The sequence below is a fragment of the Falco rusticolus genome, chromosome 3 (genome assembly GCF_015220075.1).
Source record: "Falco rusticolus isolate bFalRus1 chromosome 3, bFalRus1.pri, whole genome shotgun sequence".
NCBI classification, from domain to species: domain Eukaryota; kingdom Metazoa; phylum Chordata; class Aves; order Falconiformes; family Falconidae; genus Falco; species Falco rusticolus.
Genome location: NC_051189.1, coordinates 26,408,095 through 26,422,468, shown reverse-complemented (window position 1 = coordinate 26,422,468; position 14,374 = coordinate 26,408,095). Strand labels below are relative to the sequence as shown.

Here is a 14,374-nt window from a genome sequence, read left to right as displayed (position 1 = left end):
AAATGTTATGGTCTTTACAGTTCAGTGAATGAGTCTACTTCCCTTACCTGAGCTTTTTTTGATGTACCTTTAGTTCCTTTAGGATCTTTTAACTTTTGGATTTCTGCTGACAGTTCTACACAGTAGATGCATTTTAATTCAGGCTGGCTGTGTGGGTGGGAAAGTTTGATGTTCTTTTGGTTTTTAAATATTTATTTCTTGCCTACCTTTGTGCTGCTATAACTATGTTTGCAAGTCCTTTGATTTATCCTTGCCTTGTCTTACCATCCACATCCTTCTCTCATTTAAGGTTCTTCTATTAATTTGCAAACTCATCACAATCTTGAATTAAATATATACTTTCTTTGCACGAAGCCATTTGTTTCTCGTTGTTTTCTTTCTATCTTACTTACCCCAGTTCTTTCATTTTGTGTTTCAGGTTTTATTTAACATGACACTTCACTTTGCTCTTTTTCCTTCTGCCATGTAATTACTCTAGCACATCATGTTTGTTTGCTAACATATGTTGGGTACTCTCAGTGATCCTTTCCATAAAATTAATGCTTATTCAAAATATTGGACCTGCAAACTAAACTCCAGAAACTTTTAATAAGAGCAAGAATTCCCTTTGGTTCCTCTTTAATTTACTTTTATTCAAAACAGTGGACTTGACCTTTAAAGGTCCTTTCCAACCCAAATCATTCTATGATTCTGTGATTCTATGATTTCGTGAAATCCATGGACCTTTCTTGATCTCATGATGTATTTATTTATAGTTCATTGAAAGACATATGCTGTCTGGCTTGGCCATGTTTCTGATTGAAAGAGATTTTCTCCACAACACCTTTCTGTGTAGCTTCTCTGGTATTGGTCCCATAAGGTCAATTGACTTCATCTTTGGATAAGCTGGTGATAGGTAGAAATCCAACATTGGAAGATCTTGCTTAATGTACATCTGTAAGCAAGATTGTGTTAGATTGTATTTGCTAAAACAGAGGGAACTTTATAAGGGACAGTCCATTGCATCATCATCTATTTTTAATATATCTGCAGTTGCTGTTTCTCACTGCTGTGGTACTTTGGATAGGCTAATTTAATTTCCTGGTGATAAAATGCTTAAATTACATCTATTTACTAAACAATTCTTTTCTTTTTCACAAAAAGTTGGAACATCTCTTGGAAAAAATATTCATAAAAGCTATCACTTCTGGTGGCTTTGATTTTATCCTACTTAGACTCAATAAATTTCATTTTTATAACAGAGCGTGTTTTTTCAGTCAACAGGGAAGGCTTTTAAGAAAATAATGATAAAGCAGGTTACAAACTTCAGGTGTTTTTTTTTTCTGGTGTTATGTGTGTTCTATGCCAGCTACTGTCAGAAAGGGTTATAACATATTATGTATTTTAAAAAGTATGCAAAAGTGATTTTGACAAGATTTTAAAATAGCTCTATTCATGTACAATATACATTCATTTCATTGGGATCAAAAACATAGAACAGAATCCCTATTATATCTCATCCCTGCTGGATTTAATCTTAGCACAAGACAGCAGAAGGAGAGGCACTAGTAGTTCTGGATTTGTGTTTTAGTTTGCTTGTACTTAGCCTTCAAATCATTTAAAGCATTCATTCTGCTGTCATGAACGCTTTGGCCCTTATAAACTTGCCTATCTATCATCAGCAGTTCTGTGTGGAAGCACATCAGCATCTTCACATACCCCTTAAAATGCTTTTATGTGCTTATTGATAAAAGCAATATAGTATCTTTATATTGATTTTAGAAAAAATACACAGCACTTTACAAAACACCATTTAAATTACCATAACACTAAATACAATTCAATGAAAAGCAGGATGTTGTTTTTTTTCTTTCTATTGACCAAAGTTGAATGGGCATTACAGTAAAGGAAGTTCATTGAATATAGGCTATAATTTCTAGTTTTCTTCCCAGGTACTTCCTTTTAGTGTATGTTGAACCTGCTGTAACCTGCTGAGTACAAGTAACCTACTGAACCTGACTTTATGAACAGAGACACGTGTATTGTCAAGACCATTTAACCATAAAAAATCTCACTTATCATTGTTGTAATATAAATTATTAAGTGAGATATTAATGCTTAAGATTCAGCCCTACACCCATATCTCATCTGCACTATATCATTTTATGTAACACTTGTAATCTGAGATACGTTTCAACAGATGAATCCTGGAAGAACGTAAGGCAGTGAATTCTGCATAAACTGCATTGCAAGTCTCTGCAGAGAAGAGCTTTTCCAAGTAAAAGAATGCAGTCTCCAGCCTTGAGAAGAAAAATATTTATAGTGATAAGTTTTTCTGATTGTGCAAAAGATAGCAAGATGTTTCAGGAGCAAATAAGAATACAAATAAGATATTTATTCAGAGGATAGTTAGAGCCAACTAGATTAGAAAAAATAGTAACAACCAGTAAAGAAATTCTTTTTGAACCTACAATAATGGTTCTGTGTTTGAAGAAGAATGAAAAACAATTACTAATTTTTGCTTCACTTCTCAAAACACCTGAGGAGTTCTTTGTTCAAAATAATTCTTTCACCATCATGTAGCAGCCTTCCCTGCAGAGGAAACAAAAGTCCTTCTGTCTATTTGCTGATAATATGAACTGAATTTTTGTACCTGGATCCTGTTGGTGATTGTTGCTCAGAGCAGATACAGAACACACAAATGCCTTGGTTACAGTTTGAAATCAACTGCCCATTGAAAGACATCTTACAGCATTAGTACATAGATTGGCTGACTTCTACTGCTACTGAAATAAAGGATTTCATTGTAGGTCACCAGCTAGCCCTAAATGGGAGTCTGTAGTGTCCCAAAAGCCTAGTAACTACAGATATAAACATTGACAAGCTTTTAATTTTATTATATGTTGATATCCATTCTCAGGCTCCACCCTGCTTGTGGGTTCTTCCTTGAGTAACAAGTAGTTTAGGGTTTATGTGTCTTGAAAATTGCCCCCAAATTTGGAAGTGAAATTCAAGCAATATTAAAATTGTCCTTATGTTTACTCCTTAGGTCAAGGGGTCATTTTCCTTGCTTTTAAACAAATGAGGTGTATATTATTTACAACTTTATGCCTACAGTTCTTAACACAGGAATTTTTGTTATCATCCTTCAAGCTTTTCCTTGTATTTTAAGTTTCATTTTTAATGTGTCAAAGGCAAAGTTTAGTAATACTTTTACTATTTTTTTAAAAAAATATCTTTAGTATCATTTTCTCAGTTCAAAAAACATCTCTCTTCAAATTCTCTCAATGAATACATTATTTTAAAAAACTAGTTTTACATTCCTAAATATAAGCTGTATCACTCCACTGTGAAAGTAAAGATGTAAATACATTGAAGTTTTACTTTCAGATTATCAGTAATTACCAGCAGCCTTCTCTTCTTTGAGTAAAGTTAAGCAAATATGAACTCAGTGTGTTAATTCATGTTCTGCTACAGTCCTCATACCCACAGAGTGACGAAGGCGTCTAACATACTGGAAAGCTGCAAAGAAGTTGCATTCCTATCAGAGAGTCTCTTGATGGATACATAAGCACACATTGACATATGTTGAATATAAGAATATATACATACATTGAGAAACACATAAGGGAAAGCCTAGTTGGGATAAATTACAAATGTGGTAATGAGCACTTCTAAGGAAATATTCTGTGAAAGGACTGATAAATTCTAATTGACAGTATCAAGAGGAAGCTAATTTGGGGGACTTGCTTGGACAGCAGAAAATATAAATGGACAAGTACTAAAATGAGGGACAAGTACTAAAATGAGAAGAAATACAGATGTATAGTTACTGTGGTTTTTGAAGCTTTGTACATCATACTGAGTGTAGGGACAGCACTGAAAATGCAGCAAGCTCTGATTTATTACTGTATGGGAATGCTCTTCATACACATTAACGATCAAAAGAATTGTCTCAAGTGTAATGGGCCCACACATTAGTGCAGTAGAGCTAAAAACACCTTTTGAGTGAGTAACTATGTAGCAAGTAATTTGTTGTTCCTACTGTAATGTTTTCTGGTTCCTTTCATTGTAGATTAATTCTTCCCATATTTGTAGCATAACATTTGGATGCAAAAAAGGTAACCTGTGCATAATGTATCTTCAATCTATAAACTATTCAGGTATCAACAATTCAATTTATTTGAGCAGTTACTGTCAGCACTTTTTCTGAGGACATAAAAGTTCTGCATTTAGATGTTCAAATCACCATAGAAGCTGTGCACATAAAAGAACTGAACTGTCACCAAAGTGCCCATGTGTGAAATCTAGGTATGTTAAGTATTTGTGGCAATTTGATTATAATTGTTTTAATTAATGCTTGTTCTAAGCCCAACCACAGTGAGTGTTAAAAATTAAATATCTAATAAAGAGAAAGCTTGATGCCTCAATCAAGTACAGTTGTTAAAGTGGAGAAAATGCCACTTAGCATCAATGTCTGAAACAATGCAATTATTTTGCCTGTGATGAATTGCTTTTTTAGAACAATTTTCATACAAAAAAATTCTTGCAAGTTAATCAAACAGCAAGAGATCTAAATTAAAAACTTGATTAGTACTTTTTAGTTGGTTTTTCTTAGAGTTATTTTAGTGCTGTTGATGTGAACCTCATATTTGGAAGTTTGTGATTTTCTGTAATTTTGTGCCTGAAAGCTTCTAAATTTTGTAACAGCTCATTAATACTAGTATCTGCTGAACATGTATGCTGCATAGCATAATATTAGCAAAGTACAGTCATACTGTGTGTGTGAATGCTTAAAGTCAAATGTATTAATATTCTTTCCTAAAGCAGAGAAAATTAAAACCTGCTCAGAGGAAGCTATGTTTAGCGTGCCTTGTAAAATCCCTCATTTGATGTGTATCATAGTTTTTAATGAAACCCTCCTATGAAAAAAAGGGTGGTGGCATTGCAGTTATCTTTGTCATGTGCCCATTTTTTAAGTGTCCGCAGCTCACAATTGTTTATCGCTGATTATCTCTGCACTGATTATCAGGTTCTGTGTGCTCTGTGTAGTGATTTAAGAGGCTTGCCATAGTTATAGAGCCTTTGATTCTATGGTAATGGCTTAATATTTATAGCTGCAAGCAGATTCCAATGTTTAATCTATTTTTACTACTGCTATAAATAGCTATCATCTGCTTTGCTCAATAACAGCTTCTTGGTCAAGTTGCGCTTATGACCTGTTTTTACTGTCTATAATTTATTTCTACAGGAAAATATTTTTACTTTCTTTCTCTAACCTTATTTCCAGGACATGTAACATTTTTGAAATTGGAAGTTAAATCCTACCTTTTCCAATCGAGAACGTCACCATAATTTTTTGAATGTCACCTGTCTTGAGAGAGACATGAATGTTTCAACTCCTGGACATGCAAAGCCAGTCATGTTCTAAAGAGAATTAAATTCTCAAGTTAGGAGTACCAAAGTTACCACTTCATATCCTATGGTCAATCAATCACCAATAGCAGCTTTAAAGTCTGTTGGGGATTTAGAACTCCAGTGTTGATTGCCGAACATATTTATTACAGTTTGGCTGCTTCTGGGGTATATGGATTGGTGCTAGGCATGCTGTTAAGCCTCCCAAGTAAGCTTTGTTCCTGAAGCTTTGTAACTGAGGAGCTGGCCCATTGCTTTCTCTGCATCTCTTGTGGCTGCAGGCACAGATTGCTTGTCTTTCCTCTGAAGCTCATGTGTCAATGAAAGGCACAAATTTCCTATATACAGAAGTATTTTGTTTGGTAAATAGTAATTGCAATAAAATCCACTGAAATTCAATGAAAGTATGAACAAGTGAAAGATGATTGCATCAATTATTTCAGTATCAGCAGAGTCTCAATATATTTAATCTTGTGAGGTTCATTTAAAAAAAAAATTCTCAGGTACTTTTTACATTCCTGCCGTATCCCACTGTATCCAAGGTGGTTTCTTAGACTTTCCGAATTTTGGGTTGAAATTTCATACCAGTTGAAGTCTCAAGGTAGAGTCTAGTATGGGCCATCTTTTCAATCTGGTTTCAGCTGGAGATAAAAATCAGTGAATAGGTGGCATAAAGACATGGTGCATCCCACTGGCTGGGCACACAGTGTGTGCTGTCTCTGTGATTCAAACACAAATTTCATTCCAGAACGGTAATGGTCATGATAAAAAAGAAAAGATATAATGAACTATACTTTCCTTTTAACTATGTTGTTCTGATATCTATGTTTAGAAAGTAAAATAAATATCATACTAGCCCTGAAGCTTGGAAATCTGCATTTAACACAAAAATAAAACAGTAAATAAAAATTAAAAAAAATGAGAATTTTAATAAAAAATCCAATACTTCAAAAGTTTTCTCCACATAAATAAGGAAAGCTTGCTTTTAAATAAATATAAAGACTTGAAGACCAATGAATGATCAAACTGTGATATATGGAGACTAAGTGCCTTCAAGACAGATACTGTAACTCTGAATTATCTGATCTGCCAAAGGTGGCTTTAGGCAGACTTGCTTAAGTCCAGAACTGATCAAGAAACTTTCTAAGCTCTTACCTTTTGGATCTGAAAATTTTGTATTTGATTATAATTTATTTTCTTTGAAAGTGTTTCTCAGAACTGGCATAGTCTGAGTGACTAGTTGGCTAGCTCCTACATAAGCCTAGCAGTTTTCTTAGATTCCCAGAAAATGAAAAAACAGTTTTTATTTTATCCCTATTCGATCCTTTTAAAAAAGACTCTAAGATACATAATGTCAGGAGAACATGCAGGGCTTTGTATCCTGAGTGGATGGAAGCATCCTCCTTGCATCCTTGATTTTGGCACCTAAGTCCAAAACATGCATCTTCTGTGAGCTCTATCTACATGGCTGTATAAACGTGTAGCTTTTTGTATTGTTTTTCTGAAATACCTGACTTTCCTCATGCATTCATGCAGTTTAAATATTTTCCTTTACAGATTAGATTTTGTTCTGGCTGTAAAATACTGGATTCATAATAACTATACTCAAGAAGCCTAAGAACCTTACTGGATCTGTCCTTAAACACCTTTCTCTCCACCTTAAACACATATTAATATTTTCTCGTATTGCAACTTTATAGAATAAAAGTATTAAATTCTACCAATAGTCACAGAAAGTTGTGTTCTGTGAAAATCTGATACGGTTCTTTTCAGTATGAGACAGCGTTCTATGTTGCTTTGACTGCTAGCTAGTGAGATAAGGCAGAGCACTACATCAGCTCTATAAAACTGAAGGATGACTTTGGACTTCACTCATATTAGTGGGTTGCCTTACTGAAACTGCTATTTTGCAGTGTGACCTGCTGGCAAAATAAAAGTTTGTAAGTATAGTAGTTTTGTTTTCAGTAAATTAATTATAAATTTTGAGGTTTATTTTCTGGCAACAAAGCATAGACAACATTAATCTGTTTCTTTGAATGCAGCTAGCATATCTAGTTTTGTTAATGAAAAAGTATTAGGAGTGATGATAGTTTCTGCCTTTTAAAATTGTTATAAGGAAGCACTACCAGTATTAGTTACCAGAAAGCGTTGCATGTCTACTTCCAATTTAATATTAACCACTTTCTGATCAGAATTATACTCAACAATTTAATTAGTCATGTATTTTAATTTATTGCAATAATAATGTGGAAGCGGTCAACTACAATAATAAGTTAGAGTTGGAGGAGGCTTTTTGTTTCAAAGTAATTAATTTGTTGATGTATACAGATATAATAAATTTAAATATTTTGATTTACTAGTACTCACTTAGGGGAATTTTTTAGACAGAATAGGATTTTGTTGGTGTTTTGTTAATTGAATTCCTTGCCCTTCACTATGTTCATTTAGGTAGAATACATTGTGCTATTGCTCATTCCTTTTGTGCTTTGGTGTGTGTACTTGCCAAATATTTTATAAAACTGCTTATTTAAATGGTAGATTCTCTTTTAAAGGATTTTCCAATTTCTTCATATTACTGCTCCTCATGTTTTTCATCTCCAAATGTTACAAATATGTGTGCAGAATACCAAGAACTATCTCTGTGTTTTTGATATCTACAGATATGGGTTATTAGGATAACAATAGACATTACTCTGTCATGTGTACTTGTACTGAAAATCTTGGGTTTTTTTTATTTCATCATATATAAGTTCATAATAACTTGCTGTTTACTTATGTGTGGTGGGTTGACCATGGTTGGATGCCAGGTGCCCACCAAAGCTATTGCTCCCCTCCTCAACTGGACAGGGGAGAGAAAATCTAACAAAAGGCTTGTGGGTTGAGATAAGGACAGGGAGAGATCAGTCACCAGCTACCATCAGAGGACAAATAGACTTGAGTACATTAATTTAATTTATAACCAACCAAATCAGAGTAGGATAATAAGCAATAAAACCAAATCTCAAAACCACCTTCCTCCACCCCACCCTTCTTCTCAGGCTTAGCTTTACTCCAGATTTTCTCTACCTTCTTCCTGCAGCAGCAGAGAGGGATGGGGAATGGGGCTGTGGTCAGATGCTGCCTCTGCTGCTCCTTCCTCCTCAGGGGGAGGCTCCTCACACTCTGCCCCACTCCAGCCTGGGTCCCTCCCATGGGACAAGTCCTACACAAACTTCTCCAACACGAGTCCTTCCCCTGGCCTGGCAACCCATGGCGAGGGACCCAGCGTGGGTCCCCGCGGGGTCACAGCCCGGCCAGCAGCCCTGCCCCAGCCGGGGCTCCTCGCCATGGGGCCACAGGTCCTGCCAGGAGCTGCTCCAGCGTGGGCTGCCCATGGGCTCACAGCCGCCTTCGGGCACCCACCTGCTCCGGCGCGGGGTCCTGCACGGGCTGCACGTGGGGATCTGCTCCAGCATGGACCTCCCTGGGCTGAGGGGCACAGCCTGCCGCACCGGGGGCTGCACCACGGGCTGGGGGGAACCTCTGCTTCGGTGCCTGGAAATGGCCTCCTCTCACATATTCTTATTCCTCTCTCTGTCTGCAATTGCTGTTGCACTATTTTTTTCTCCTTCTTAAACACATTATCCCAGAGGTGCTACCACCATCGCTGATGGGCTTGGGATTGGCCAGGGGTCTCGGAGCCGGCTGGCATGGGCTCTGTTGGACAAGCTTCTGGCAGCCTCTCACAGAAGCCACCCCTGTAGCCCCCCACTACAAAAACCTTGCCACGCAAACCCAGTACAATACGTTTTCAGATGATGCCTTTCTATTCTCCCCAATTCTATCAATTTGTATTTTAAAGTTTAAAATCTTCTTGCCACTTTAAGACTATCTTTAGAAATTAGTTTATTTCTTATTGCTACTTACAACACTTTTCAATTAATATAATCAGCAAAAATAACTGATAAGCCTTTTTCAGATTTTTCAGTTTTAAATGAAAATATTAAACATGGTCAGAATAAGTTGTTCATTGTGAAATTAGAAAAAAATGTGGGTTATATTGTAAGGATGCTGTTTGCAAGTAATCACCTATTGTCATAGTCAAAACCCAAGCCTTTGTGAATTGTCCCTATTTCGGTTGGGCTTCTCTGCAGAAAATATGGATTTGGGGTATTGTTTTATTTCAGTATATGGTATCATATCATAGCATAATAACTGCTCATGGATTCAGTACATTTCTAGTCTATCCAAAAGCAGTCTGCAGAGCTCTCACTTGTGGTCTTAACTCTCAGAATTGCTTATAGCTCTTCTGCTCTGTGGGGCAGCAGATAGTGGTCTACAAAGCTCCTCACAAGTGTCTTGCATTCCCTTGGTTGCCAGTTTCTTACCTGTAGAGATTTTTTGGTGACATCTTATCCAGAGTCTTCAAAGAACCTGCAAAATGATCCTCTTCATTTTCCTGCCTCTCTGTGCTCTGCAGTGCATTTCATGTTCTTTCGGCTTCTGGGGAAATTAAAATAACTAACGTGTATGTCTTTTCCCCGCTTTCTCTAGAAATGCTGATTTTATTAAGTAGTTCACTGTGCATTATTTTTTTATTGAGGACAATATTTGTTAGTGTATAAAACTGGCAAATATCTCAAGGATTTGCTTAATTAAGAAATTTGTTATTGCTTTGTTAAAATTTTTATCTTAATATTATTGAGCTTCCAGCTGCTACTTTAACTTTTTCTCTTAGAGAAAGAAAAAGAATTCTAGTCTATTGATTTCCAGACTGACTTACAAAAAATTTATTCAGACATCTATACTTTACTGGTTAGTGGAAAACACCCTGCTTCAAACATAGATAAAATTCCCCCTGTGCCTCCTTTGGTGATTTCAGCCAGAACTGTGTTGCACTGCTCCTTACAATTTTTATCAGTGTGTATGCTAATAAGTGTACTTCACAGATGGGATAAAATTCTGTAGTTTATTACTGACTCTCAGCTGTGACTACACATAACGTGACTTGATTGCTTTGAAGCGGGGAGAGAGTATGTGATCCTCGACATTGTCATATTAATGTAATGTAATAATGATGTACTATTTTTCCCCATATGTACACACAGACAGACACACAAAAAGCAGCTTGCTCCTAAATATAGGAGGAAGAAGTTATTCATGAGTTAGTGTTTCACATATATCCTTGGTCCTAAGGCCACACAGTAAATATGAATACTCAGTTGCAAGTATTGAACATTCTTGGAACCATAAAATGGTATGAATTAATGAGGTTTTGCTTAGGTGCTTACTGAACATTTTCCAGGAAGAACAGTCTGGAGTAGAAGACCAAATACTCCTGGACTTTCAGAAAATTCCCATGGGAAAAGATTTACACTTTTATGAGCCAGAATTTTTCCAGTGCCAGGTGGATCTCTCTAAATATTCTTAGTTGGTTACTGTCCTCGGAACAAAAAGTCAGTTATATCAGTTGGCATAGCCACCAGGAGCTGTCTGAAGACCTATTTCTGCAAAACACTATCATCAGATTAAGATTTGCAATTCTTCCATCTCTTATCATCATATATTAATTTGATCATCACAAAACTTGTGGAAACTTCTTTGAAATCGGTGTATATCTAGCATCTTTTTTTCACAGAGAGTATAGTACCCTGGGACAGTGAATTTAACTTTTTGAATTAGATGCAGACAGTCACTTCAATACATTCAGCTTTCTAAAATGATTTTTCTCAAAGGCCTGTGTGAAATGTCCATGTGGTAGCCTTTTAAGCTATTTAAACTGGAAAGGCTTTTGCTTAGGCAAGTTGTGCCTTCTATTATCCCAATTCAAATTTAGGTCCAAGATGTTAGCATGTGTCTGCATGGCCTTAGCTCATATATTTGTGGAGGATTCAAGTTTAAGTTCAGAACATTGGGAGCGAAATCGATGTCGTGGAGTCATGGTTACTTTTTTCTGAAATACAAATCTTTCTTGAACCCAAACTCTGGATTTAACACCATAGTAGTTTCCCAGATTTTTAAACTGAACTTTGGAGTAGTTTTTAATTGTGGACATTTCTATTTCAAGTATGTTATGTTCAATTGTTACACTACAACTTTAATTATATATGCAATAAACAATTCTTTATGCTATTCCAAGGGGAAAATTCAGTTTTATTAGGTTTATTATTGTGTCTCATATTGACCACAAATAAATGGTAAATTTGGATATTTTGATTATTATAAATTCCCAGTTTGGTGCATGGCAATTTATTTCGATACTTTCAAAATATAACTCCAGAAACTATAGCTGTATTTAAATTAAGCGTAACAACAGGAATCAATTTTACATATGTATTTTTTATTTCAAAACCCAAGAAGATGACATGGTACCATTTGGATCAAATTCTGCCTTTTGTCATGCTTCTAAATACTACAGATGTGGTGGCAAATGAAAAAGTGCAATTTCAGATTCATTGAATATTTGCATTTCTTTTTAGATTATCGACATAATGGGAGAGATCTTCAAAGTTCAACGCTATCAGTGCCAGAACAAGTTATGTCATCTAATCATTGCTCTCGATCAGGGTCCCCTCACCGTGGAGATAGTATAGGACGGACTAGATCATGGTCTCCCAGTGTCCCTCCCCCACAAAGGTAAACTGTTATTTAATGCGGTGTTGATCCTGTAACAATACTGGAAAGAATCTTCAGACTTTCAAAATGGCAGTGAATTAGCTAGATCTTATGAAATAATGTAAAGCTGGTAGTATTTTTTTTACATTATACTGAATTTATACATTACTGTGCAAAAATTCACCTGATATTGTGTTATTTTTCATCAATACATTCCAATCTAAGGAAAGAAAAATGTTTCTCCATATTTTCCTTTTTCAAGAGCTATTTAGAAGGTGCCATGTTTCATGTGATGGTTTGACATTTTCTTAGCATTCATTTGTCAGTAGCTGTTTTCAACCTTTTTGTCTGTGTAGAATTAAGGTTCTGGGAGAGCCATACTTCCTGCCTTTTCTACTGTTCTTTTCAAACTTTTAATACATTGAGAATAAATTGACACACATACAATTTTATACTGAAAAATATCAACTCTTCATCTTATAAGGCCTCTGATAACTGTTTATCTTGTGAAACAAAGATCAGGACATTTCTTCCAAAAGCTAGCCATTTTGGGTAATAACTACTACTTGGTTGAATATAGTGTTCAAGCCAGAAATAAGAATTTTCCTGCACGGGTAAGTTTTGTTAAGAGAAGGCAGAAGGATAGATGTAAAGGGGAATGAAGCCTGTTTTCTAGCATTTTGTCACTATGTATGGGTAGGTTTCCAGCTGATGTAATTCAGCTGGAATAAAAAATCTTTGCCCATAATGTTCACCATTCCTGTTGAATACTAAAGATCTGGTAGCCAGTATTTTCTGTCAGGTACATGTGTCTGTCCCTTTCTTCTATAGCCATTCTGATTCTCTTGTGTTCTGCTTTCTTTTCTGTTATCTTTGTTCTTTATGTTAGCTTAAAATTCTCTTGCTTTCATATTCTCTCACTTAGGAGTTTACTTACAATTTCCTCTAACAGACTAAACGATATGCTTTTGCATTAGTGAGGTATTAGGATCCCAAATTATCTCATATCGTCACAGACAGCTAAAAGGCAGAAACTGTAAGTTTCTACTTGAAACCTAAACCTGTATGTAAATACAGCCTAACTTTGAATGAAACAGAAACAGTAGACACAGAGGGGCCTCCTCGGATTTCTACTATGCTGATTTCAGTCTAAGTATTTGCCTGTGCCAACTCTCCTGGGTTTATTTGTCTTGGATGTAGACATACATGTGAGCAAAAGAAAAATCTCTTTGTGTGTGCATTTCTGGTTTTGTGTGTGAGTGCGTGTATGTGCATTTGGCTTGTTACCCAAGCTAGTAATTAACACTTGTCTAACACCATTGAAAAACCTTTTCATTTTCCTGTGGTTTTGTATTTCTTCACATGTATGAAATGTTTCTTGCCTCCTGAGTTTCCTAAACCTGAATTTTTAAACATAATTTTGAACTTACAGAGAAAAATGTTTCAGCTGTTTCCTATAATGTCACAATCAAATGCATTATTTATCTAATGTTTCCCTGCCCACACAGCAAATCATTTCTTTGAGGAATTGTCAAGCCCAGAGAACTGGGTTGCCAGCACCTGAGAGTTTGTAGAAAAGAAGGATAATCCTTGGGTTACAGAAATGTACTTTTTTAATTCTAATAAAAATCCAGGTGTACTTGGCAAAGCTATAAGCATTATTAATCACATTTGCACCATGTTTAGTTGCTATACGTGTACAGTTTATAGACCTGTTCTAGCTGTAGTAAGCATGCTGCATACCCAGAGATCTCCCAGTTACTGATTGATGCCAATACAGGCAGTTCTTGGGCCACAGAAGTGTAAGTCAGAGTTATAGCTTAGAAGTCATTTTGCAGTCTCAGTCCTTCTACCAGATTTGGTTGATAAACTCCACCAAAGCCACATTACATAGCAGCTGACAGGAAATTGTTACTGCTCCTGTAATGTTTTCAGGTAATAAATAGACTGTTATTCTCTCTGTAGATCAGAATGCAGTTTAGACTGTGGCAGGTACTGAACAGCATCATGTTTAGGTTTTTCTAAGACTGTGCATTTGAAAAAAGCGAGATGAAGGTAACTGCAGAAAGTGATTAGGCTGAGATGATGTGGTAAATCTAGTGGAAGGCTCGTTATTCTCTACTATCACCACCTGCAATTACACCTTTTCACCTGTTACTTGTTATCTGGTTGCTCTATACATGTTCTGTCAACTGCAAGAAAGTTCTAAAGGAGTGAAGACATATGTTGTGAAAGCAACTTTTCTTATAGAACAAGTTTAATTGGAGAAAGTATGTCATTTTCTGTCAAATAGTGAATCTGGCTGACAAAAGCATTCTTAGCAGAGTGAAAGAGAATTGAAATAGTGGTAACACTTTGAAGCAGAAGTACAGTTGTGTAGGATGTT

General features: G+C 35.9%; 1 protein-coding gene across 47 annotated transcripts in view; it reads left to right on the top strand.

The window, feature by feature from the left end:
- The window catches only part of RIMS2 (regulating synaptic membrane exocytosis 2), a 340,243-nt gene that overhangs the window by 156,639 nt on the left and 169,230 nt on the right, over positions 1-14,374 (top strand). For all 47 annotated transcript variants that reach the window (XM_037381121.1, XM_037381127.1, XM_037381119.1 and 44 more), the window contains one exon: positions 11,853-12,009. In XM_037381121.1, the coding sequence (XP_037237018.1) occupies positions 11,853-12,009 (157 nt within the window). The remainder of the gene's footprint in view (positions 1-11,852; positions 12,010-14,374) is intronic.